The sequence below is a fragment of the Aspergillus fischeri genome, genomic scaffold (genome assembly GCF_000149645.3).
Source record: "Aspergillus fischeri NRRL 181 1099437636249 genomic scaffold, whole genome shotgun sequence".
NCBI lineage: Eukaryota > Fungi > Ascomycota > Eurotiomycetes > Eurotiales > Aspergillaceae > Aspergillus > Aspergillus fischeri.
The window spans coordinates 3,946,342-3,972,303 of record NW_001509770.1 but is presented as its reverse complement, the minus strand read 5'-3'; the positions used below and the strand labels follow the sequence as shown (position 1 = coordinate 3,972,303).

The 25,962-nt window shown below is 49.0% G+C and overlaps 8 protein-coding genes across 8 annotated transcripts, besides 1 other annotated feature; 3 read left to right on the top strand and 5 right to left on the bottom strand.

The window, feature by feature from the left end:
• Window positions 1-914: part of a mobile genetic element that runs on past the window's edge.
• Window positions 915-1,575: 661 nt separating this feature from the next.
• Window positions 1,576-4,131, bottom strand: NFIA_021130 (sugar porter family MFS transporter; the record flags this gene model as incomplete). The annotated part of the gene is made up of 15 exons (XM_001265301.1): window positions 1,576-1,733; window positions 1,789-1,938; window positions 2,003-2,083; window positions 2,138-2,336; window positions 2,406-2,531; window positions 2,585-2,601; window positions 2,652-3,129; window positions 3,174-3,242; window positions 3,292-3,325; window positions 3,389-3,587; window positions 3,642-3,687; window positions 3,743-3,768; window positions 3,825-3,843; window positions 3,910-3,931; window positions 3,989-4,131. The coding sequence occupies 15 exons, from the start codon at window positions 4,129-4,131 to the stop codon at window positions 1,576-1,578; spliced, it is 1,767 nt and encodes a 588-aa protein (XP_001265302.1).
• Window positions 4,132-5,086: 955 nt separating this feature from the next.
• On the bottom strand, window positions 5,087-7,353 carry NFIA_021120 (RNA 5'-triphosphatase domain-containing protein; the record flags this gene model as incomplete). Its single annotated transcript, XM_001265300.1, has 2 exons — window positions 5,087-6,642; window positions 6,909-7,353. 2 exons carry the CDS (start codon window positions 7,351-7,353, stop codon window positions 5,087-5,089), a joined length of 2,001 nt encoding a protein of 666 aa, XP_001265301.1.
• A 1,483-nt stretch (window positions 7,354-8,836) lies between these two features.
• On the bottom strand, window positions 8,837-10,803 carry ilv3B (putative mitochondrial dihydroxy acid dehydratase; the record flags this gene model as incomplete). Its single annotated transcript, XM_001265299.1, has 3 exons — window positions 8,837-10,290; window positions 10,362-10,575; window positions 10,645-10,803. The coding sequence occupies 3 exons, from the start codon at window positions 10,801-10,803 to the stop codon at window positions 8,837-8,839; spliced, it is 1,827 nt and encodes a 608-aa protein (XP_001265300.1).
• Window positions 10,804-11,468: 665 nt separating this feature from the next.
• NFIA_021100 (pex2/pex10/pex12 family protein) lies at window positions 11,469-13,034 on the bottom strand (the record flags this gene model as incomplete). Its single annotated transcript, XM_001265298.1, has 3 exons — window positions 11,469-12,335; window positions 12,392-12,655; window positions 12,726-13,034. 3 exons carry the CDS (start codon window positions 13,032-13,034, stop codon window positions 11,469-11,471), a joined length of 1,440 nt encoding a protein of 479 aa, XP_001265299.1.
• A 1,759-nt stretch (window positions 13,035-14,793) lies between these two features.
• NFIA_021090 (acid phosphatase PHOa) lies at window positions 14,794-16,262 on the top strand (the record flags this gene model as incomplete). Its single annotated transcript, XM_001265297.1, has 3 exons — window positions 14,794-14,979; window positions 15,033-15,094; window positions 15,155-16,262. The coding sequence occupies 3 exons, from the start codon at window positions 14,794-14,796 to the stop codon at window positions 16,260-16,262; spliced, it is 1,356 nt and encodes a 451-aa protein (XP_001265298.1).
• A 367-nt stretch (window positions 16,263-16,629) lies between these two features.
• NFIA_021080 (uncharacterized protein) lies at window positions 16,630-17,142 on the bottom strand (the record flags this gene model as incomplete). Its single annotated transcript, XM_001265296.1, has 3 exons — window positions 16,630-16,771; window positions 16,842-16,983; window positions 17,043-17,142. 3 exons carry the CDS (start codon window positions 17,140-17,142, stop codon window positions 16,630-16,632), a joined length of 384 nt encoding a protein of 127 aa, XP_001265297.1.
• Window positions 17,143-17,895: 753 nt separating this feature from the next.
• NFIA_021070 (putative importin 11) lies at window positions 17,896-21,390 on the top strand (the record flags this gene model as incomplete). The annotated part of the gene is made up of 7 exons (XM_001265295.1): window positions 17,896-18,060; window positions 18,146-18,246; window positions 18,303-18,440; window positions 18,494-19,509; window positions 19,568-20,040; window positions 20,093-20,281; window positions 20,335-21,390. The coding sequence occupies 7 exons, from the start codon at window positions 17,896-17,898 to the stop codon at window positions 21,388-21,390; spliced, it is 3,138 nt and encodes a 1,045-aa protein (XP_001265296.1).
• Window positions 21,391-22,890: 1,500 nt separating this feature from the next.
• exg1 (glucan 1,3-beta-glucosidase) lies at window positions 22,891-24,252 on the top strand (the record flags this gene model as incomplete). Its single annotated transcript, XM_001265294.1, has 3 exons — window positions 22,891-22,970; window positions 23,021-23,412; window positions 23,474-24,252. The coding sequence occupies 3 exons, from the start codon at window positions 22,891-22,893 to the stop codon at window positions 24,250-24,252; spliced, it is 1,251 nt and encodes a 416-aa protein (XP_001265295.1).
• Between the last annotated feature and the right edge of the window lie 1,710 nt (window positions 24,253-25,962).

Sequence of the window (25,962 nt, the reverse complement as noted above, 5' to 3'; positions counted from 1 at the left end):
GGCCAGAGCTAGAGAACGCCTTATTTGAGTGGATGATACGTGTGGAGGAACAAATACCTATCTCTGCAGAGATTATTCGACAAAAGGCTCAGTCTTTTTGGGAGAAGATCTATCCAGGGAAAGAGATGCCAACGTTCAGCAATGGATTGCTTCATAACTTCCAGACAAGGAGGTCAGTAAGATGGTATCGACAACATGGAGAGGAGGGAAGTATTCCAGCTCAGGCAGATCAAGAGATGCTTGAGATTAAACAAGTCTTAAGTGCGTATAGCCTTAAGGACCAGTTTAATTGTGATGAGACTGGCCTCTTCTGGAAGCGCTCTCCTGCACGGAGTCTTTCAACACGTCAACTTCCAGGTCGAAAGAAAGATAAAGCACGGATAACGGCCCTCTTTTGTTGCAATGCGGATGGCTCTGAGAAGCTATTACCATGGTTTATCGGTACAGCAAAGAATCCACGAGCTTTCCAAGCCGCTGGTGTTAATATACGGAATCTAAATCTTATCTGGCGGAGTAACCAGAAAGCCTGGATTACAACATCAATATTTACAGAGTTTCTTCGTTGGTTTGATAAGCAGATGAGTGGACGGAATGTTGTCCTTCTTATGGATAACTTCTCTGCTCATCAAGCTGCCGTGACAGAGATTCAATCTAGTGGCTATCCACTACAGAATACTCTTATTATATGGCTTCCTGCAAACTCTACCAGCCGATATCAGCCTCTTGATCAAGGGATTATCCACTGTTGGAAGTCATACTGGAAAAGATACTGGATTCGCTTTATCCTTCAAGAGTTTGAGCTTAATCGTGATCCAATCATGTCAATGAACATCCTAAGAGCGGTTCGATGGGGAATCCAGAGCTGGGAATTTGATCTTTCTGGACAGGTAATCCAGAATTGCTTTCGAAAGGCTCTAGATTCTCAACCATCATATCGAGAGCCTGTTGATCCAGCAGTTCTGGATGATATACAGAATGCATTCTCTCTCCTAAAGCTCTCTACGCCTATCCAGGATCTAATGGATATTGATACCTTTCTGAACCCCGCAGAGGAAGCTATCCAAGATACTCCTGAAGATATTGAGAGCCAGATTCTGGCTCAGTATGGGCCGGAGCTTGATGATGATTCTGAGGAGGAGCTTGAAATTCTACCGCATATATCGCTTGATCAGGCATTGGAGGCACTAAGAACACTTCGTCTATATGAGGAGCAGCAGGCAGAGGGCATTCCTAGCCTTATATATGAGCTAGATAAGCATGAGCGTATCCTTTGGGGTCGAAAGCTAAGCCTACAGACTCAGCGGGATATTCGAAGCTATTTTACAGGCTAAATAATATATATCCTTGATATAACGAGAACCTCGCTATAACGAGAAAATTGGACTGTCTGGAATATCTCGTTATAACGAGGTTTTACTGTATTCTTCATTCATCAAAGACTAGGCTCCCATAATATTAACTTCTAAGCGGTACCTATCCCATCTAGATTTCAACGAGACAGGGGGTGAATCCGTTTTGTTAACATTATCAAATCCATCAAGGACGGTCGCAAAGACTCCACTAAACGAAGACCCCTCAAGTCTGTTTCGCTTCAACATCATGAACTTCCATCGGGGCAGTATTGGTCAACCGCGCCAGAGCCTCATCGAGACCAATCTCCCGGGAGATCTCAGCCTGACGCTCATAGTCGGAGATGGCAGTGCCTTCAGAGCCGAAGATAACATCCATTTCCTCTGTAAGCTCGTTAGAATACCCCACATTCGGCGATTACAGGATTAAGAAACTCACCAAGAGACAACTGCTTTGTCTCGGGGACCATGAAGGCAATGAACCCAGCCCCAAGGAAGGTGATTATGCCGAAGAAGATGTACGTCCCGTATCTGATATCCTGGAGCATATCGGGCGTGACCTGACCGACGATGAAGTTGTTCATCCAGTCTGGCGCGAAAAGAAGTCTGCGTCAGAGCCGAGATATGATACCAAGGAGAAAGAAAGTACTTACTTGCCGAAGCGCCCAGCGCGGTGCCCTTTGCCCGAACACTGAGCGGCCAAATCTCAGCGATGATGATCCAGGCGCATGGTCCTTAGGTTTATGGTTAGTAATTGAATCTTCTCTCGGAGATGGGAAGCCGCTTACCCCATGAGTAACCGAAGTGGATGACGAACAACCACACCATAGAGACGGCGGCCCATCCAGCAGCTTTGTGCGTGTCCCATTGGTTTTCGTTCTGGCCGAATATAGCCGCGATGATGAAGTGGCAAGCTGCCATTCCGATGGCGCCGACGACCAGGACGGGTTTGCGTCCGAGATTATCGATCCAGATAACAGCCGGGATCTGTGACGGGTGAGTGTTTTCCCCCTTTCAAAACAGGAGTAAAGTGGATGTTTGGAGATTACGGCTTACTGTTGCGATGAACATGACGATACCGACCACGCCGGTGGCAAGGAGCGAGGTGGTGTTGCTGCTCATACCGAGCTGTTGGAAGATCGAGGGCGCGTAATAGAGCACTGCGTTTATTCCCGTCCATTGCTATATCCGTTGGTTAGGCGCTAGGCTCACTCGAGCAAGGTTCATATGCTTACCTGGAAAGTCATGGTGACTATGAAAGTTAGCAGGCGAAGTTCCGTAACAGTTGGCCGTGCGACTTACCTGTAGCTACCATGACACGTCTGAACATCGGCCAACTAGTGAAGAGGCTAGCAAATCCCGCAGCCTCCAGCTTGATATAGCTCCAAGTGTTGGTTCGTTCCAGGTGAGGAAATTTCTCCTTCTCGGTCCGCTTCTCGAAAAGACTCTGGGCTTTGATCTCGAGGAACTCGAGTTGCAGAAGTGGATCGTCGGCAGGCAGGCCACGAAGACTCATGAGGACCTTTTTGGCTTCGTCTTCTCGGTCATGGTGAATAAGCCAACGTGGTGAGAATGGCATGAAGACCATGCCTGCTCCAAGAATAACGGCCGGCACCAGCTGTAAGGCAAGTGGTAGGAGCCATGCGGCGTCTTTCTGAGTTGGGCCCGTGCCGCCAATATGATTTGTGCCGTAATTGATCCTATACTCGTCAGGGAAGAAAGTCGTTGGTAGAAGATATGAACCAACCAGAAAGAAACCTGCGGGAATATCGATTAATGTCTGTGTCTCGACAAGGACAAGGAAGGATCAATCATCAGACTTACCATGATTCCGAAGGTGATGGCAAGTTGCTGCAGTGCAACCAGAGAACCTCTGACTTCCGGTGGCGCGATCTGCTGCGCATTAGGCCAGATCACTGTTATCGACAGGTTCCGCTCATACCTCTGCATTGTACATGGGGACACTCATGGAGAGACTAGGAGGCCACGTTGTTAGCACCTGCGGTTGAACGAACTTCTTCCTTGAGAAAAATGCATACCTTCCTACTCCCATACCAGTGATAAAACGGCCACCGAGGATGTGCGATGAATTCCCACCCTTGGTTGCAGCCGTTGTCTGGATCACGACGCCAATGCAGAAGATGCCGACATTCGCCAAGATGGTATACTTGCGGGAGATTCTTTCGCATAGGAGACCAGAGTATAATGCACCGAACCAAGCACCAAGCTCGAGAATAGCTATAGCAGGTCTTAGTCAATCGTTGTAGCAAGCATAGAAAACCTCCGTCGTACCGGTCAGCCAGCCTTTCTTCGTCTGATTGGTAACAGCGTCGCCCATCTTGTCGAGACCATGTCAGCGATAGTCAGGTTGACAATAGGAAGGATACCCGTACATGCTTTTCGAATGAATACATCGTCACTGTGATGAACATCAGTATGGCATATTATCCTGAATATGGCAATTCAGCGACTCACAGACGCCAGAGAAAACACCCTGTTCACGAAAGATAGAACGTCAGCGTTGCCTACAAACCTCTCGTATCTAATATTCCCGACTCACCTGGTTATAACCGTACAAAAGGCTTTTGCACAATCAGCCTAACCTGCGGATTTAGAAGTAGAATAAGGAATCGACGTACCCTCCCAAGCAAGCAAACATGGCGATTCCGAAGACCTTCCGATTTTGAACCAATCCTGCCATACCAGAGGAGCCCTTGAGAGCAGCTTTGCGCATCTGCGCTGCAGCGTCCATCGCTGCTGACGAATCGGCGGCACCACCCATGATCGTTGCAATCGTCTGTCTCTTCGCAAGGCGATCCGTATCAGATGATAGAAATGGAAAAAGGCAGTAACCAACAGCGAGAAGTTGACAGGGTAAGATGGGAGTATTCATACCCCAATACTGCCATCATTTTGGCTATATTATTCACCCGCATCGTGGACAGCAACTAATCTTGCATGTCCCCCCATGTGCTCCTTTCCAATAATGAGTAGATGTGGCGTTGCCTAGCCAAAGTCGGGATAAAAGAGCAGGGGGCGAGACTTTGCGGAGTCCGGGGCTTAACGTATTCGAGACACTGGAGTGGTGATCACTGAGAATCACGAGACAACAAATGAGCTCTTGACAGGATGCTGCCGCCAATAGTCTGCTGCGGACAAAAGACGGGGTGAGTTCCGGCTGAATGTCCGGTTAAAACGCAAGAATAAAGCCTGAGCGGGATCGACCGTGACCGAAGTGTAGCATGACAATGTAACCTGGGGTAAGGCCGAAGCAGGCTGACAGCATAAGAGTTTACGGCCAAAGCTTGGGTGGTAGGGAGTGAAAAAGCCTAGTCTCCCTTCTCACGACTAAGGCTTTTCCAGTGACTCGAGAGTTGAGAAATACAACGGAATTCCGGCTATTGTCAAAAGGCTTGTTCTTGATTTCATAGATGCCGTGGCGTACGACGAAAGTAAGAACCGAGTGTTGTTAATGACTATGCAACGTTTGCAGACTACCCTTCAAGGTATTCGAGAACATCGAGAGTAAGCAGTCAATTGTGTCCGAATTGACTTCAAGTAAATCCCTGCGTAACATGAAAGCATGAATGCTAAGAGACAAACATTAGATCACTGAAATGGCTAATATACACTCTGTCACGGAATCATTATTCGTCAATCCAATGCAACCAAACCCATATCCATCTATAAGAGACCACAAAACGCCCTTGCCACAGAAAAAAGTACAATAAAAGACATTACAGTGTAGGCGCCCTCTTGAGCCCAACACAGTATCGCACAAACAAAGTATCAATAAAATGTCCGTGCCGAATTCCAGGTGGTCGTTGCCTTTCAAACTCATCAATGGCATCCTGGACTCTGAAGCCCAATCGTTCAATCAAGTAGCTGACAATTAAGAAGCCGGTTCGATTAAACCCATAGTGGCAGTGCACTCCAACCACAGGCCTGGGACCGTCAGGGTTACCGGACTTCTTCATCTTTTCGGTGATCTCGTTCTGAAGCCGATCTACCAAAGCAATGAAATCCCGAACCTCGTCAGCCGTCGGCGGGATCTTCGATACTGTGGGGTGCTTCTGGTAATGGATGCCTCCCTTTTCGAGAGAAGCAGGATTATATACCGGGTTCTCGTAGCTGATATCAATGACCGCGTAAATTTGGTCGCGGTACTTCTGCGAGAACAGCACAGGATTGTGCTCTTCATCGACCTCTCTCAGCATCTTAAGCGCGACAAAGGTATTCGCAATTCGTTGAGACACAGGTGTGACTTTCTTCCATTTGGCGAGGTTTTTAACATCCCACTTGCCAGAGGTGTTCATGTACTGCAACTGCCATCCAAGACTCAGGCGTTCGTCAATGTGTTGCGAGAGAAAGTCTTGGATGATGCCCGCCAGAGTGCGATATGTCGCACGATCGTAAAGAAGAGCATGAGAAGCTGGCCCAGGAAGAATGACTGTCTTGACAGCACGTTTCTTTTCACTCGAGGCTCGACGATCATCGAATAGTGTCTTCTCACTCGTTTGTGCTTCGAGACCATATTCCTCTTCATGTGCAAAACGATCATACGCCGCTGAAACTGTATCATGAGTTTCGGACGCATCGGGTATAATGGCGCTTCCATCAGCCTCTGCATGGGGTCCAACTTCACCGAAGAATTTGAGAAGCTTTTGGAGTTCCGCAGGCTTGGTTACTGCATCAGACTCACCCGCAACAAGGAGGACAGATGTCTTGACTCCTGCCCAGACTTCTTCTCCTGGAATACCTCCAATCGCCTTGCCGTCCTTATTATAGGTGGGGAGAGTTCCCCAGGCCATACGCCTCCAAACAGGAGTTTTGCTTTGTTTGTTGTAGCGCACCTGAAGCTCCCTTGTATCGGGGTCCGCATCGGTGCCGACTAATCGGTTCACACTTGCACTGTGAAGCCCGCCACGTCGGTCCCAATAGCGCCACATATCAAAGATACTTTCTGGAATTCTGAGAAGGCGACGGTATGACGCGACTTCATTGGGGGTCGGGGGGGATGCGCGAGGACAGATAGCGACCAGTCCCAAAATATGTTCTTTCAGCTCTGACCCAATCGACGACGCGGATGATGCCAACAAAGCGGAAAGAGAGCACCCCATGCTATGACCAATCAGAACGACCTTCTGGCCCGCCTCCCGGTCGCGATGTTGTTCAATAGCTGTGAACAGTAGTTCCGCCAACGCTTCGGCTGTATAAGCGTCCCAGTCCGTGGGAGCAAATGTCGATAGTCCGCACCCAGGCAGGTCAATTCCAAAACACGGACCAACGTTAGCTAAACTCGTTAGTAAGAGACTGAACTGAGCCAACGAGCCGCCCAAGCCGTGTACAAAAACCAGTAATGGTATGGGTGTAGGCTTGGTTGGGAGTTTGTCCATATGTGGATGTGGACTGAAGAATGTTCTGATCGATGGATAGGTGGCGATGGATGTCGAATAAGAGAGGTAGGAAGAACGCTTCTTCAAAATACCTGGATCTGTGGCGAGAGCTTGATGTATTGTCAGCAGGGAACAATACCATAATAGTGAGTGAGGAACAAACCGTCCGCCGACTGCTCGTGATGTTTGTGCGTCACCTTTTCCTGAGGCAAAGCAGCGTCCGTGCCGTGATGAAGTGAGCCACTGCTGTCATAATCTTCCTCTTCAGAAGAAGTGGTGGTCCCTGGCGACGTTTTCGAGTCGTCATTCTGAATTCCACGGCGGAAGCGCTTGCGGCCAGAGGACCGCTTGGAGCCCTTGCGCCGCAGCAATGAAGAAAGGAAACCGCAGCCGGCCATCGTGATGATACAAGTGGTCAAGAAAGCAACCTTCCCCCAATTCAATATTCCATCCTGATCAAGGATCTGAAAGTTGCGAGTAAAAGAAAGGAGGGCTGTGGGATTCGAGAAAACAGCGGAGGCCGACTCCCAGAGCTGTAAAGCAGCGCCAGTATTCGAAAGACCCGGGCGGGAGGGAGGTGAGGACAAAGAAGTACCAATAGAGCCCATAGCGAGTGAGAGGTGCACGACAGATATAAATATACCTTGGATCAGAAGCGCTGGCGATCGGGCCCAGATGCGAGAGTCCAGAGATCCCCCTGCCCTTGGGGGCTCATGCGGTCAGTCACCGACCTTCGAAGGCCCACAGTTACTCAGCACCAGCTACAAAGCCGATCAAAACGGGGCTCCCAGCTAACCGGAAAGACGTGGATGTGTTCTGGAATGCGATTTGGGCGTCAAGAAGACGAGTATGGATCCTCCTTGGCGAATAGCCACTTGATGGGTAAATAATGAGGCGACGAGGCGGTCGAGATCGACCCAGAAAAATTTACGATGGAGCAGGAAGGATGGAACCGATCGATGTGCCTCGAGTGTCGCAAACAAGAACCATGAGGCAAGGGAAGTGGAGAGCCCCGACGTTACCCCAAAGTGAGGGCGTTTGAGGAATTGACCAATGATCACCCAAATTCCAACACGTTCACCTTTAAAGTGTTCTTAGACGTACCGCGGCACCGGAAGGATATGATAACTCCCCACCGTTTGAGCCAAGACAACAGTGAAGGATCGCCTGGATTGCCCCCAAGGTCCGTTTGACTTTGCTTGCCGTCAACTTGGTATTTCGGTGCGAATTTGCGAACAAAGAGCGCCGGACTGATTTAAGGTATTAGGTAGATAGTTATCAGCGTGCCATGCATTGAATCTTATCGCCCTTTTGAGAACACTAGAAATCCTGGGTAGAGTGTCAGGACAGTACCGTCGGCGCAGATTGACGCATAATATTGATACAGCATTAATGTGACGGATGACAAAGTTCTGCGACAAAAATTGCAACATACCTCAACAAATACGGAAAGAACCCGACGCAGGCATAAGCATATGCTTCTTGATTGCGAGAGTGACAATCCAGACTCCTTTGCTTGTCCGGAATGCCGGAAATTCGATGAATGGAATAGTTAGTTAATGATTGCCCAATGTGTCACCCAAAAGTACAACAAGGCGGATTACTGCAGAATGTTTAGCCTGTCAGATGGGTCAGGATGAGCACCTGTGGCGGTCAGAAAGGCGGCGGATGAATCATCCACTCTCGCCCACTCATGGCGTCAGCCTGCAGCGCGTGGCGGCACTAGTGGACTAGCAGCGATAGTAGTGCTTTCAGCTTCCCCTTGATCCTCTAGACTGGATCATCTATCTACATTGGAGGTAGAAAGCATGCTTATGAATCGCGATCATGATTTGGTCGATATATGAGGTGTCACGAGAGCACGAGCTCAGAGGATGAAAACAACTCGGGAAGTGAGGAGAAAATGACATGGCCTGTTACCTAACACGGACCATTTCAGAATACGTATCTGGACGACTTGTGCTTGTTGGAAGCATCACCAATGGCTGGACCATTACACTGGACTTTCGTCAATCATCAAAATAATTTCTCGGTTGAGATTATTTCTGAAAGTTGAACCTTCCAGAATAAAGTGCGTAACCTAGGGAGCACCTAGAACAGATCCGTCATTGCACCATGAGAGGCGTCCCCAACCAGCCTTGCATACTTGGCGAGTACACCACGTGTGACATGAGGCACTGGGGGCTTCCACTCTTTCAGTCGCTGCTGGATTTCCTCATCTGAGACATGCATGTTTATTGTGTTGGTTTCCGCATCGATGGTAATCACATCATCATCGCGAACAATGGCAATGGGTCCTCCGGCCGCAGCTTCTGGGACGATATGACCCACGATGAATCCATGACTAGCCCCTGAATATCTTCCATCTGTGATTAGGGCCACATTGTTGAGCTTAGCTCCCATCAGCGCCGCACTCGCTTTGAGCTGCTCCGGCATGCCTGGTCCACCCTTGGGTCCTTCGTAGCGGACGATGAGCACCAGGTTTTCGCCTCGAGGAATCTTGCCTTGGGTCAGAGCATCGTTGAGCTGAAATTCTTTATTGAAAACACGTGCTTTGCCTGTGAACTTGGTGCCCTCCTTGCCAGTGATCTTGGCCACCGCTCCACCAGGCGCCAGGTTTCCACGTAGAATCTGCAGGTGGCCAGTCGTCTTGATTGGGTTGTCCAGGGGGCGGATGATGACTTGGTCCTGAGGTAGAGATGGGAAAGATGCAACATTCTCAGCCAAGGTCTTGCCGGTGACCGTGGGGATGTCGCCGTCAAGAAGGCCCGCTGCGATCAGCAACTTCTGCACAGACGGGATCCCTCCAATATCGTACAGGTCTGCCATGTAGTACTTCCCACTGGGGGCCAAGTCAGCAATGAATGGGATCTTGTTGCTGACCCGTTGTATATCATCTAGGGTCAGGTTCACATCCGCCGTCCGAGCCATGGCAAGGAAGTGCAAGACACCATTGGTACTTCCTCCCAGAGCCATCGTCATGACGAGGGCGTTCTCGAAGGAGCGCTTGGTCAAAAGATCCCGAGGCTTAATGTTCTTCTCCATACAGATCTTGATGGCTTCTGCCGCTTTAACACATTCTCGCATCTTCGATGGAGACGAGGCAGGCGTTGATGATGACCCTGGTAGGGACAGGCCCATGGACTCAATCGCCGTGGCCATTGTGTTTGCAGTAAACATGCCTCCACATGCGCCCGCACTGGGACAAGCATGTCTCTCAATGTCATCCATAATCTCGTCCTTGCTTTTACTGGTGTCACCCCCATCGTCCGGTTGACGCAAAGTATCGTAGGCATAGGCACCAGCCGCTTCAAAGCAAGTTGACACGTTGACCCGCTTTCGCAGCAGGTTCGAGTATCCAATTTGAATTGTTCCACCGTAAATCATAAGCGAAGGCCGATTGTGTCTCGCCATACCCATCACCACTCCAGGCATATTCTTGTCGCACCCAGGAATAGCAATGCATGCATCATGATACTGCGCACAAGTCACGGTCTCGACGCTGTCTGCAATGATCTCACGCGACTGGAGAGAAAATCTCATGCCTGTAAATACACGTCAGGAACGTCTCACGCAGACATTGTAGCAATGCTCCTCAAGTCCTGAATACACTCACCCTCACTACCCATTGAAATGGCATCTGAAACTCCAATGGTATTATACTGCCAACCGGTCATGCCCTGATCCGTAACGGCCTTCTTCACCGTCTTGCCCAAGTCCAGCAGGTGCATATTGCAAGGATTTCCCTCCCACCAGACACTGGCAATTCCCACCTGTGGACTCTTAGCCATCGCTTCGCGATCCGGAATTCCCGCTGCAAAAAGCATAGCCTATTCAGTCATACAAGAGCAGATTGTTAGCACCCACAGTTCATAAACAGCTCAGTGATGGTAACAAACCCGAGCACCAGGAAAGTCATGGCTCCGAGTGATATAAGAAGAATATCTGTTCAGCGCAGGGGTGCCATCTTCATGCTTTGCGTCGTCAGGAAGACTGGGGAAGTTGATATACTTGGCTTCGCCCTGGGTGTTGGACGACGTGGAGGTAGAGGAGTCCATGGTGCGATAGGAGGGTTTTGTATGAGTCAAGTACTCAGTCGATCGCGAGGTTGTGGGAAAAGAATAGGGCATGGAGTATATAACTTGTCTAGAAAAGTAAACTCATGGCAACCATACAGAAACCCAAATATGAAGTGCGGCCCAAATCCGAGTTGCCGACGTCTACTTGTACCCCTCAAGCTGAAGAGATCGGAGTTGGATACTCTCTCCGCTGGTGGGGTCGGCCAACACTCCGGTGCGGGGTGGAATCAGTCAATCATCTGCAGCAGATTTAGAATCATTTCTCAGCTGCCTTTACCTAGCTTCGGTTGATTGCATGGATTTCAAGAGCTGTGATTTGTTGGTTTAGGGGCGCATAAGCTGGCCCGGTAGATCGATCAGACTGCAAATTTCATAGTAATAGCATGCTCCAAACTTCAGCTGCCCGTCTTGTCATTCAACACTGAATTGCGTATAAACGCTGTGGGACAGTACAGACAAATCTTTGCACTAGGCTTGGTATATTTCTGGGTATCTATGACTGAGGAATGGAGTCTCTAAACTAACACACAAGGACGGGATGATCATGCACGCTGCCTGTTATGTACCCAGTAGTCGCAGATTATATATAGCCTGCGAGCTACCACAAAGCTCACAAGTGAACAGAAAAGAGTCTATGGTATGTGTCACGCAGATTCGTTGACTTCCTTGTCCAATTCGGCCTCCTCTTCATCCACGTCTGCTTTAGACCACTGGTCAGAATGGTCCAATGCCTCGTCCTGACCGACTTTTTGCGAGGCACCTAATTCCTCGGCAAGAGTTTTTGGTCCTTGGCCAGATACGGAATCCTGAGTAACTGCATCTTCATCCATAGCGAACCCCACAATTTTTCCGGGGGTTGTCGACGGTCGAACTTCTTCAAGGACGTCGCCATTCCATGGCTTGCACTTTTTGACGATCTCGCCGCAACGTAAACAAATCCAGCCTTCTCCTTCCTCTCCTTCCACCTTTTGCACAAGGCAAACGAAGCAGTATATGCAGCCGCAAGGGACCGTCTCGTAAGGATTTGTGATGTCTGTCTGTGCAGACCCGACGATACCCCCGGCCGACGCTGCAATGATATCGTTTTCCGAAGTGGAGGCAGGATTTTGATCTTTGTAGCATATAGCACATGTTCGCTCTGGAAGGAACGCCAATTCTCCCCGCTTCTCTACTTCATCTTCATCGTCGTCCCTCGATCTGATGGCAGATATCGTTTTCCGCCATGCTCTAGATAACCAACGCCGCCACCTACTGATTCCAACAAGAGGCAACAGGAAGAGAAGGAATTCGGTGAAGGCGTGCCATACAAGTTGCCGATTGAGGTATTCAAAAGACACCTCGCGAGCAGACTGAGCTGACGGAGGGGTAAGGCGTATGCGAAGGATTCGGTCGATTAATGTCCGGTATCGGCCGTTCACCAGAAAGACGAGGAATGAAACGAAAGCTGCGATCGAGTGTGTGGTAGAGACTAAATCTGTGAGCCGAGCTAGCATTCGAACATCCCGCGATGGCTGCTTCAGTCAGCACAAGTCCACATAATTTCTAACAAAAATGTTCGAGATCATACCTCTTCATAACCGCCTTCTTGGCCAATCAACCATGACTCCCACTTCTCCCAGGCGTAGCGACCACCAACTGTGAGTAAGCCATATAGGCTCTTTTGCCATTTTGTGGGGGTAGAATGGACGGGCCCTTTGCTGCGACTATCGACGTATCGCAGTCCCTGGAGGGCAGCACCGTAGGAGGCATTATGATCCCATATAGAAAGTTTGAACAGAATTGCACGGAGGGCGAATTGGATTTCGTGAGACCAGTCTTCCCGTAATTGGGGCTAGCATAGCATCAAGATAATTAGTGATACTGAGATAGGCGACTGGAATTGCAGCGACATGAGGCCATACCCCGAAGTACTTCAAAGCATTTCCAACCTGCCCCTTAAGCAGCCCCAGCAACTCTTCATCGAGGAGTTCGGCATCCACTTGACCAACACGGAAAGCAGGTCTGCTTCCTTCTCGTCCCTTGATGGAGTTCCATAACGTGACACCGGACTGCGGGATTCTGTTCAACGGGTACGGTAGTCGGCTGAGCGCTGGATGGTTCAGCGGTGATGCACGCTGCTGTTCCGCCAGCCGTTTGCGAGTTTCGGCCTCGCGCAAGCGGCGGCGTTCTAAGACTCGTTCCTGAGCAGCGGCAAAGTTTGTTGAGCTCATCGTACTATCATCGTGTACGTATTACTCTAGGAAGAAGTAGGGAGAAAACAGTGACAAGTCAAAGACTGCAGATTAATGTGGTACGTAGTCAATGCGTCGGTCGGTTCCCCCAGACGGACATTGGGAAGTGCCGAGGTTGAAACAAGGCACGTGACTTAATCGGTCAGATCATTCGTTCGTGTTACGACAGCGACCTAAACAAAAGACAGACACTCCGCCGTGGAGCCAACATTATTGTTGGGGAGTATGTCCTTTATCACGTGAAGCAGTGTAATGATTCTTTTTTTTGGATGCTTGAGGATCTTGGCTTCCAGCCTGGATCGATACAGTATGTTTCTTTCGAATGAATATATTGCGAGATTATCTCACTCCGAAGAAAGCATTTAACTTCCCTTCTCACCTACTTCTGCATCCCGTTGGTCGATATGCCATCAATTCTTATTAGGTTGTAGAGCTCTCCGCCTCAGATGCGGACGTTCAACGCGCGTGGAATAGGTAGATTCCGATGCCTGCCAGATTAACTGTGATAAATGGTCCAAAGATTCCTGGAAACTGATGGAGCTTACACAGTGATTGTTTATGCTCTTCTCAATTTCTCAGGAGACAGATCCCAATGTGATCAATTTCAGCCCGGCACTTCTATTTCACTGCTGCTCAAGAACGACCGAAAGGTACGTAAACCCATTCACCGTTTATGAATTACATGCCTCGTTGACGTTGAGAGTCTCGTAGCCCCGGAAATTCTACGTAAACAGTGCTTATGACCTGACACAGGATCGTAAGAACCAGCACCATAGATCTACTACAAGCCTACGTACAGACTAGGGATTGAATTATATCGTAAAGAAGCAGTCGAATGAAACTTTCGAAATAGCTTGCTCGGAGAATGAAATACTCCCGAGACAATTCCTTCCGCTGCCGTCTTTATAATTAGTTGCTGATACGGAGCAGTCAGACGGAGAAGCAATAACATCTCTCGATTACCCTAGCCGAGATGTAACACTGGCTCCATAAGGCACAAGACCATACTACCTTATCACCAAAAAATGGGAGCTTGACTCACAGAGTATCCACCGTAATGGACTTCAAATCCTGCTGTTCTTGCTCTCCAAGGCTCCAAGATATCCAAGGTTATGTACTTCGTAGGTACCTTGTAGTTCGTTGCTGTATCCTCTGAGGGACAACAATTCAAGCACGTGCTGGCTTCTGCCCCGATAGGAGTCTCCACTCGAACATGGTCAGCCCAGGCTAAGTCACGCTAAGCCTTAACCCCGGCCATTGATTGCCCAATGATAAGTATTAATTCATCTCGGCCCTGCCTCAGCAGATCCACTTGCGATGTCTTGACTGTGAATTAGTTGATCTGTGGCTTTGGCCATTTCAATCAAGCATGTCGCATGTCGACCACTTCGGAAGTGACAACAGTGAATCGTTATCAATAATTACCTTATTATGATCAGTGAATAGCCATCATCATTGTATTCTCACTTTTGCCTGTCGAATCAGACGAGCTCTGCTGGCCGCGTGGTTACATCTACTTGGTCGTTGGCACCTTCTATTTTCTGGTTTCTCAGTAGCTTGTCATCTCTGGCCAAGATACCTTGTGGCTTTTGACTTAACACGTGCTGACCGCGCGTGCTAGTTCGTTGATTGCTTTGCCCACATATAAAGCTGTCAGACCATCTCAATATCGAGAACTTCTCCCTGTTGATCATTGCCTCGTTGTCTTCTCACCGTACACAGCAAACAGGTCTTCAAGATGAAGTCTCCCATCGCAACTTTGCTTGTCGCTGCCTCTCTGGCCTATGCTCAGACGGCTACTGAGAAGGAGCCTTCTCTTTCTGCGATAGAATCTGCAGCAGCCTCCATCCAGCCTTACTCTCCAGTTTCGAACGTTGAGGGTGTTGCATTCAATCGCTTCTTCCAAGTGTGGCTTGAAAATATTGTATGTGATCACCTCACCAATCAGAAAATCTTGTTCAGAGCTGACCTCAGAAGGACTACGAGGATGCTGCGGCGGATGAGAACATGAAATGGCTGGCCTCGCAAGGGATCCTGCTGTAAGTCCTCATATCGGCCATTTGCTCACGATTTGAACTTCAAACTAATTTACCCCACAGCACCAATTTCTATGCAGTTACGCACCCTTCAGAGCCAAACTACTGCGCTGCTGCTGGAGGCGACACATTTGGCATGGACAATGACAACTTCAACCAGATTCCTGCCAATGTTTCTACTGTCGCTGATCTCCTGGATACTAAAAACATTGCTTGGGGAGAGTATCAGGAGCACTTACCTTATCCCGGATTCCAAGGTTTCAACTATTCCAACCAGGAGACTTATGCCAATGACTATGTGCGCAAGCATAACCCATTGGTCTTGTATGACTCTGTCACCAAGAACAGCACTCGTTTGCGCCAGATCAAGAACTTTACCAGCTTTGAGGACGACCTGGCCAACAAGAAACTTCCTCAATGGGCATTTATCACTCCAAACATGACCAACGACGCCCATGACACCAACATTACCTTCGGAGCCAAATGGGAGCGAAGCTGGATTGCGCCCTTGCTCAACAACTCATACTTCATGGATGACACCCTGATCCTGCTTACCTTTGATGAGGATGACACTTATCCCAAGAGCAACAAGATCTTTAGTGTTCTTCTTGGTGGTGCCATTCCCGATGAGCTGAAGGGTACTCAGGACGATACGTTCTATACCCACTACTCAGTTATTGCTTCCGTGTCGGCGAACTGGGGCCTTCCTTCGTTGGGAAGATGGGATTGCGGTGCGAACATCCTTGAGATCGTGGCAAACAAGACGGGATATGTCAACTACGACGTTGACACAACCAATCTCCGCCTCAACGAGACCTACCCGGGTCCCATGTCAGCGGGCGAATACTCGAAATACTCCCCTGTCTGGCCGAATGCCTTGGCCAGTGGCAATTGCTCTGCTGGTCATGGCATTTTGGACATTGTCAAGGAGACCTACGCCAACACGGAGCCAACATACAACTATACGAGCCCCTTCCCCTATGACACTGCGAGCAACTACAACACCAAGGTGACTGCCACCAAAAAGAATGTCACCGGTACACAGAATAGTTCTTCTTCCTCCTCTCCGTCAGCTAGCTCCAACGCCGCTGTTTCTGCTGTCGCTCCTACAGCCGGTGTCTCTGGTCTCCTCTTGGGACTTGCTCTGAGCCTGCTTTTAAATCTCCAATGACGTGATTCTAATGGAGTCATGATCTGGATAAATATTGGAATGAGAACGCAAGCAGGTCAACGGCCTAGCATACGTGAATCTGACCATAGAAACGAAGATCTGTACATTATAGCTTGATGATGATTAAGAATAGAAGGATGCTATCTCCTGCTCTAGGCTTTCAGATCGTAACCGTCAGTTCTGTACCGACGTTTCTTTGGTTCCTAGAATATTGTTCGAGATTCCGGATAGAAACAGTTTTGATACAGTCCTTTAATTATACATATACATCATTAGGATTAGATGAATCTACCGGACATGTGCTTCGAGCTTCGCATCTTGTGGAGATTCAGAGTATCATCACCAGGGCGACGTTCCGAGTCCATCTTCAGTGAATCTTCCGAACAAGTCCTTCGCGCTTCATCTCTTGGAGGTTCAGAGCATCATCGTCACCAGGACGACGTTGAGACTCTATCCTCACCTTATCCTCAGGACCTCCAGGCCCCTGGAACTGCCCGGCCTTTGAAATTCTGTCGCGGAATGCAAGTCAGTTCATTGAACAAGTAACGGAAGTTCACACTAGCAAAGTCCTTGTCTCACCTGCCACGGTCATCTCGGCTGCCACCCTCGTCTTCGGGAATGGGTTTACGATCGCTGCTGGAAGCGCCAGCTTCTCTGCCGGTCTTGATGCCGGTATCCCCGAACTTCTTGTCGGCCATTGCGTTCACACCAGACTCGACGGCTATAGAGAGGTTAGCCTCACGACTAAGTAGGCATGCCTTGCAAAGCTAGAGGACATACTGGAATCGCTCTTACGACCAAGGCCCTGCTTGGCCTGGTACGTGTTCAGATCTTTCTCTGCCTCGTGGGCGATTTTGAGATTGTTGTCGTGATCGGACATTCTGGCTAATTTCTGTAGTAGGGTATGTGAGAGGTATAGAGTTGAATTATAGATAGAGTAGGCGTGTTCTGCTGATGTTGCCAACGATAAGAATGGTCAGTCCCAGCATAAAATACCTGGGATCTGATGTCGTCCAGCATCAGGGACCTTGGACAGCATTGCATCATAATACATCATGTCGATGTCACAGCATCCGCAGCCGAGACGAGCGCTCAGCTTCTTTTGGTGGTTATTGTCCTCATAGTACGCCAATTGCTTGAGTGAGTGGTAACCTGACCCAGTAATCTGGCCCACTTCTTTCGAGCAAGGCACTTTTGCTGTTCTGAGTTGGAAACTGGCCATGCGACAACTGAAGGTTCGTCTGTTCATTTGGAGATGACTTCATAGTTTATCTGGATACTCGGGCTATCAGCCCTAACTCAACTTTCATATACGGTTTAGCGTAGAGGGTCAAAACCTAGGGCTGGAGCGGGACGGAAGAATGATACTCCCAAGTTTCCCGCTTTGGAGTTGCGGGGACTGGTAAAGTAGAAAGTAGAAACATTGTACAAAGACAGCTTCGTGGTTGGACCGTTCCGAGGTTTTTAGCTTTCTTTCAGTTGTTTTTCTTTTCATCATCGCGCGCTTCTGCATCATTTCGGAAGCGGTAGATTGAACTACTTCACCAGTCCTGAACATATGGCAAACTAGGTGCTTGGAGTTCCTGTCCTGATCGTCGAAGTCAACAACTGCTTTACTCCAGTATCGGCAATTATGGCCCAGGTAGTTGAATTACCTGGCGAATCCAATCCGCTGAACCCTCAGAATCTCCTCCATGCGCTTGCACTCGCAGCCAGCTCGACACAGCAGCAGGTGCAAACCGGTACCAAGCAACTGCAACACTGGGAAAAGCATGAGAGTTATTTCACTCTACTTCAGGTATGTCGGTATTTTCCTGGTCCGCTTTCTGCACTTCCTTTTCTATCCTTTCCGTCTTGCATATTGACTAAGTACTTCCTCTCAGGATGTCTTCCTAGATCAATCGTTGCCCGTCGAAGTCCGTTACCTGTCCATCATCCAGTTGAAGAATGGCATCGACAAGTACTGGCGGAAGACTGCGACAAAGTAGGTCTAGGGTCACTGATACGCATACCTCGAGCCGACAACTGACATTCTCGAAGTGCCATCAAAAAAGAAGAGAAAGAGAGGATAAAGGTGAGGGCCGTACAAGCTGGGGTAGTCGAACCTGCACCTCTACTTGCCCTTCACAATGCTTTCATGATCGCCAAGATCATGCGCTACGAATTCCCGCAAGACTGGTGAGTGCTCTCTGTTGTCCTTGAAGGAGGTCCGTATTTCTGATGTCTATCAGGCCAGATGGAATCTCAGCAATCATTGCCTACCTTCGCTCTTCAACACAGCCCGGCGCAAACCCGTTGCAATTACCGCGGACGCTCACAATACTACTGCAAATAATCAAGGAATTGTCAACGGCTAGACTACAGAGAACGCGTGCGAACCTTCAGTCAGTGGCGCCAGAGATCTTCCACCTTCTGGTCAATATTTACGTGGAGAAGGTGACCAAATGGACGGTGATCCTAGAGCAGGGCGGCGTCGATGAGGCGGCATTACTTGATGAGGCAGAGCAAAGCCTTGTTTGTCTCAAGGTTCTTCGGCGTCTGATCATAGCGGGATTCGAGCACCCAAACCGTGATAAAGAGGCTCAGGACTTCTGGCTCCTGAGCCATACCCACTTCAGTCGGTTTTTTGCTTTTGTCAATGGCTCCGTGCCTTTATCAGAGCAAGTTCGGAGGTCAATAGAGAAACATCTGCTCAAGTTGTCGAAACTTCATGTCGAGATGGCAAAGGAACGGCCCGCTGCATTCGCCTTGCTGCCGGACAGCATTCCCCTTGTTCAATCTTACTGGACCCTTGTTGTCAAACTCGGAGAAAACTACAGCCAGCTGGGAGAGGATGGTGACTCGGACGGCAAGACACTTATGGAAAAGGTGGGCCTTAGAGCCCTTCTCTTGATCAGGGCCTGTTCCAAAATGGCATTCAATCCCGCTCAGACGTTCAAATATCAGACTCCACAAGACAAAGAGGAGAAGCAACGGTCAATTGAACAAATAAAGTCGGATCTTTTCACCCATGACTTCGTTGTCAGTGTCATGGAGCTTTTGGTTACTCAGTTTTTCCGCTTCCGGAAAGCTGACTTTCAAGAATGGGAGGCTGAGCCGGAGGAGTGGGAAAGAAAGGAGGAGGATATTGCTGAAGCCTGGGAATTCTCCATCCGATCGTGCTCTGAGAAGCTATTCCTTGACCTGGTCATCCACTTCAAAGACTTACTGATTCCCCGACTGTTGAACGTCTTCTTCTCATTTGCAAGTAAGTTCAAGTTACCGAGGAGGACATTTACGAACACTATTGACCGTTTCCCCTCCAGGTCCCGAGAAGCGTGACGTACTGCTCAAAGACTCGTTATACTCCGCCATTGGACTGGCTTCCGCAAGCTTAGAGCAGCAATTGGACTTCAACAGTTTTCTGGAGACAACACTTGTCCAAGAAGTTCAAATCCAGGAGCACGGCTACAATGTACTTAGGAGACGAATTGCCATCGTCCTTGGGCAATGGGTACCAGTGAAGCCGGATGAACTCAACAGGAATGCTATCTACCAGATCTTCCAGCACCTTTTAGGCAAACAGGATCCCTTGAATGACCTGGTTGTCCGCATCACGGCTGGTAGACAGCTCAAGAACGTCTTGGATCCATTCGAATTCTCTCCTGCCGGGTTCATGCCCTATGCTCAGTCCATTCTTCAGGATTTGATGTCTCTCATCCAGGAGGTCGAACTTCCTGAAACTAAGATGGGACTTTTGGAAAGCGTCCGTGTCTTGGTCGTAAAAATGGAGCATCATGTATGCACCCCTTCACCAACTGGGCTCAACAAGTCTGCTAACGCTCGTTCAGATTGCCCCATTCTCGGACCAGATATTAGCTTTACTGCCTCCATTGTGGGAGCAATCCGGCGAAGAGCATCTCATGAAACAGGCCATTCTAACTTTAATCTCGTCCCTTATACATTCTTTGAAGCAGGACTCGATCAAGTATCATTCTCTAGTCTTGCCCTTGATCAGCAGTTCGGTAGAACCAGGCTCTGTAAGACGTCCTCGTTTCTGGCCCTTGACCTCAAGCAACTAACCCAAGGATAGGAGACCCTGGTATATCTCCTTGATGAGGCCCTAGAGCTCTGGTCTGCTATCCTCACTCAAACACCTGCACCGGCGTCTCCCGAGCTTCTTGCGCTCATCCCTGCGTTATATCCTATATTCGAAGCCGCCACGGACAGTGTCCCACAGGCCCTCCAAATCGCAGAGTCATATATCTATCTCGCCCCCCAGGAGGTTCTTAGTGACCGAATCCGACTTCCCCTTCTCGTCTCATTCGAAACCCTCCTACAATCCACTACCCGGCAACGCATTGGCGTTGTCCCTCGCCTCGTCGAGCTCATGATCCGCGGCGCTGAAGCGGTTGACGGAGGCAGCGAAAATACGTACAACGTCATCACGCGGTCCCTCATTGACAGCTCATTCCTGCAATCTCTCCTGGAAGGTCTCCATTCCGCCTACGAAGCTAGTCAGACGACCGGGCCACGCCGGAAGCCAACGTCGGTCTACGGCGTCGTGGAGACGGATTACTATTCTGTCCTCGCTCGTTTAGCACTGGCATATCCTAAAATCCTTGTCTCTGCCGTCTCCGCCGCCACGCAGACCCCGGAAGAACAGGTTCTCTCCTGGCTTCTCACGGAATGGTTCCTGCATTACGACAACATTGGCAGCGTAACTCAGAAGAAACTGCATGCGCTCGCTCTGACGCAGCTTCTCGCCTTGAACGGCCCCGATACCCAGCCACCCACATACATCCTCAACCACTTGCAATCATACATGAACATTTGGACGGATATCGTTACAGAACTCGCGGAAGGTACCGAGGGTGATCCCAACGATCCCCGCAGCGGCGATTATCTCATTTACTGGAACAACGCGCCGAACGCCAAGTACGATGGGCCTGAGCCGCCAGAGAACGAACGCCGACGACATTGGGAAACCTCAGATGTGATCCATAAAATCAACATCCGGGACTTTGTGCGCCAGCGCTTGCATTCCCTCATCGTGGGGTGCGGTGGTGAGCAGCGGTTCCAGGAAGAGTGGCTCCTCAATGTAGATCGTGAAGTGGTGGCCGCATTTGCCGCTTTGGGACTGTTTTAGTGGTTTCTTCGGACATTCTTGTCACATAGTTCAGAATACCCCTATAGATGAATATGATCGATGAGATGATACCATGATTTTATTGCACATGATCGACCTGAGGGGCAAGGAGCCATAAGTGACAAAGACAATCTACAGGAAACGATTCCTCGATTGAATGCTTAGACGCTCTTTTGCTAAGACATACCATTCCTTCGCCGTCAGAAATTTGATTCCTCATGTGCACGTTGTTAGTTCCTGATGCCGACGGCAGAGCCCAAATTAGGAACGAGCGCAGAAAAAAGACGGCTCTTTCATTTGTCTACTCCGTACGTTTGCTCATTTATCCGTCGCTGAAGCATGAAAGGTCTGGACCGTCCATGTATCTGAAAAGCTTGGCGGAGATTTACGGAGTACTAGCCTGGTGGATAGCTTAATACGTGACATTACTGTAAAGTTCGTTAATTTGAGTGCCAGAAAGCTTGTCTGATGGTAATCTAAATACATACATACTCCACCACGTGCTTATCTGCATCCGTCCAACAACATTCTTGACAACGGTCAATCTCGTCCTTCGATCAGAATGTCAAGCAACTCTAAGGTTTCTGCAACATCTCCGGATGCAGAAAGCTGCGGGTTAAAGCCTACGCTGATGTAAGCCAGACGTCCTGAAGGCCTCGAAGACTGGTTGGCAACATCATTGCCGATATGAGCCCTCTTTCCTCGGGGCTCGGATATGCAGCTAGTTGATTTTTCAATTGCTCCGGCTAATACTGAACTTCCCGTATGTTGATGAGTTTTTCTTGAAGAGGACAACTGCGGATGTGTCTAATGTGCAAGACAGCTTCTGCATTGAGCTCACTTCAAGGATGCTCCTTCCCTCGTTCATGAACCCCAGACTGGCCACTGATCCAGAACAAACGTAGAGTACAAACCACTCGATGAATTCCAGTACTTCGTTAAGATCATCCTCCCGTCACATAACACACGCTCGTTTTGTTTGAGAATACTTTGTCCCACTTTTTGAGCATCACCTGAGGCCTATTCCGGAAGGTTTCTCTCATGGAGTTCTGCCCACCAATGCTACAGGCTCGTACGTAGCATGTCCAGAAGCTTGACAGTTCAAGACAGGCACAAAGTCTTTGTCGCTCCCCAGTTGTGAAGCCATTACCCATCGTTATTGTTATACTGTCACCTTGTATTCGGATGCATTCCGTTTCCGGCTATTCCGCTTTCAACACCTAGTATCATCTGGCACCCAAGCAACCCCAGATTCATGCAATTTGCGGCCAGCGTGCTGGACCTGGCTGTTACACAAACTGCACCTTTCTGGTGAGAAAGATCAGTTTCACTGGAAGCTGTGCCTCCAATCTGCATGCGGTCGACAGACAGCCAGCGCTTTCAGCAAAGGTTTACTTAAAGCAGGGCGTTTCCATTCCTCGAGCGCGTCTTTTCGTCAACAGCCATTCTCTTTCCCAGCCTCTCATTTTATTACAGTGAAGAACTGTTCGTTTCAAGAAAATGATATTCAAATTCTCGCAGAAGGCGCTCGTGGCGCTATGCCTCGTGGTTGGCCTGGCCGAGGCTGTGCCTTCTAAATCGTGAGTCTTCATCACAAATGCTCGATAAGATTTGCTGACTGTAAATCTAGGCGCGTTGTGTCAAGAGCTTCCACATTCGACTACAACGGCATCGTCCGCGGTGTCAACATTGGTGGCTGGCTTGTACTTGAGCCATGGATCACGCCTTCGATCTTTGACAACGCTGGAGATGCTGCTGTTGACGAGTGGACGTTGACCGCTACTCTAGGACAGGATCAAGCCAAGGCTGTTCTATCTCAACATTGGTCGACTTTCATCACTCAGGGTGACTTCCATCGGATTGCTCAAGCGGGTATGAATCATGTCCGCATCCCCATCGGATACTGGGCTGTGAGTTCTCTTCCCGACGAGCCGTACGTGGACGGTCAGCTGGAATATCTCGACAATGCAATCTCATGGGCCAGGGATGCTGGCCTGAAGGTTGTGATTGATCTTCATGGTGGTAAGTGGCGAAGAGTTGTTGCTGCAAGTCTCATGCGAAGCTCATCTGTCATCTGAAACAGCCCCGGGATCCCAGAATGGCTTTGACAACAGCGGACGCAAGGGACCTATTGCCTGGCAGCAGGGCAATACCGTCTCACAAACCGTGGACGCCTTCCGAGCTCTGGCTGAGCGTTATTTGCCACAAAGCGACGTGGTCGCGGCTATTGAAGCTCTTAACGAACCCAACATCCCAGGCGGAGTCAGTGAGGCTGGGTTGAGAGATTACTACGACCAGATTGCAGATGTTGTGCGCCAAATCAATCCAGACACTTCTGTTTTCCTGAGCGATGGCTTTCTGTCGACGGCATCCTGGAACGGATTCAAGACGGGTGAGGATGTGGTCATGGATACACACCACTACGAGATGTTTGATAACTACCTGATCAGCCTGGATATCCACGGCCACGTCAAGTCTGCATGCGACTTCGGCAAGCAGATTAAAGGGTCGGATAAGCCAGTTGTCGTCGGAGAATGGTCAGGTGCTGTCACTGACTGCACGAAGTACCTGAATGGCAAGGGTGTTCCCACGCGCTATCAAGGAGAGTATGCCAACAACCCGAAGTACGGCGATTGCGGAGACAAGACTCAAGGCTCGGTGGCAGACCTTTCCGACCAGGAGAGGGCTGATACTCGACGATTCATCGAGGCCCAGCTCGATGCCTATGAAGGAAAGAATGGCTGGCTATTCTGGACTTGGAAGACCGAAGGGGCGCCCGGATGGGATATGCAGGACTTGCTTGCCAACGGTGTCTTCCCCAGCCCTCTGACGGACAGGCAGTTTCCGAACCAATGTGCCTAAGCCCAGGCACATTCTTATGCTTTGGATAGTCACCCCTATCGTTAGTCTATCTTAATAATGTAGTTTATCAAGATCTCCAAAACCAAAAATCTTTTGCTGGCGAAGTGGCGATATCTGAGTCATCATGTTCTGCAGGCAGTAGACTGGATGCTTAGACTAACGATCAGAGTATGTTTTTATTTTGATAGGATGGATCCGTTATGTGCCTTAAGGAGGTTTTTTGTATATCCGATTGGATCTCAGCTGCTGTTCACTCTATATTATTCTAAATATTACTGTTCTCTGTACCTAACAAGTTGGTTACATCATATTCGTGGCTGATGAGCTGTAAGCTCCCGAGGCACATGGAATGAGAGCCTCACGCATGCAATGATCGTTCCACTGCCCAAGGTCTCTCATTATTGACGCAGTATGGATACAGCGGAAGAATAACAAAGTTGTAAGGACGTTACGTCCAGTTGGCGGAATTTCGGAACCATAGCTGTCGACTTTTGACAGAACTTTATTCCTCTCCGACATCCCGGAGCATAAACAACATCAATTGACATGCCGATTCTCACTTTGCAAGTGACAGAACTCATCCACGTCAAATGACTTTCTCTCTCACAATTAGCCAGCCATATGCCCATCATAGGCGAGGTAAACCATTGCCCGATAGTACTTTAATCTGACAGGTAAAACTCGCCCCATCGACATCATGCCATACTCGCTCCGAGGTTATTGCTAAGTATAGGCTAACCACCCACTAGGGAGCGCCGTTTACGGGAACGGAGCACATCGATATGGGGCTTTCTCCAAAATGCGACGAAATTTTTTTTTTTTTTCTCTCTTCGTATTAACAGTAAGGGATCACACGGCATCGGATTTTTCAGGTTCTAAGCAGTGTGCCATTGTTTGAAATATCGTTTGTTTTTGCCATTTGCGTATGGACTATTGTATTAGATACGGCTGGCTTTGAGTCATAAGTCTGAGTTTGTGTTGAGATTGCCCCTCTTCTGCTTAGCTACTCCGTAGATAGATCCTAGATGCGTCGCGTATCATGATTTCATAGTGGATATCTATGTGACGATTGTGTTATCGATGTTTCCACAGAACTATGGACGAAATAGAGGACAATCATCCGTGTGATCGACGGATTTGAAACATAGCATGCAATTAGTATCGATATCTCGATGTATCTGAATGAAGGGAAGCTGCCCAACATAGCTTTCTGAGGAAATAGATCCCGGGTTGGAAATGGCACTGATACTGCAGGCGTATGCAGCTGTAAACTCGGCCTTTCGGCTCCGACTCGAGACATGCATGCATTGCCGGCTCGGAATTCAACGGGTCATCTGACCTGCGCTCTCAATGATGATGGTTAGAGTTTCCGAAGATGGAGGCCTGCATTTTCGGGATTAGGCCTAGGATATGACCTCAGGTGAACTCTTGATGGCGTCTCTAGAAAGTGACAGTGTCAATAGAATCAGATGCAGCATATTCTTTGTATTCATATGGTAGGTATCCTGAGCCGTTAGAATGTCATTTAACTGCAGTGTATGTATTTACAGCAGCCATTCAGCTGATCCGAAATCATAATCACTGAAATAAAGGGCCCACGGTAACACGTGTTCGATGTCTTAAGCTCAGATAGATACTAGCACTATGATGCCTAGGTATTCTCTAGCTCCCTTTATGATAAGAATGATCATACCACTACAAGCCCACTTC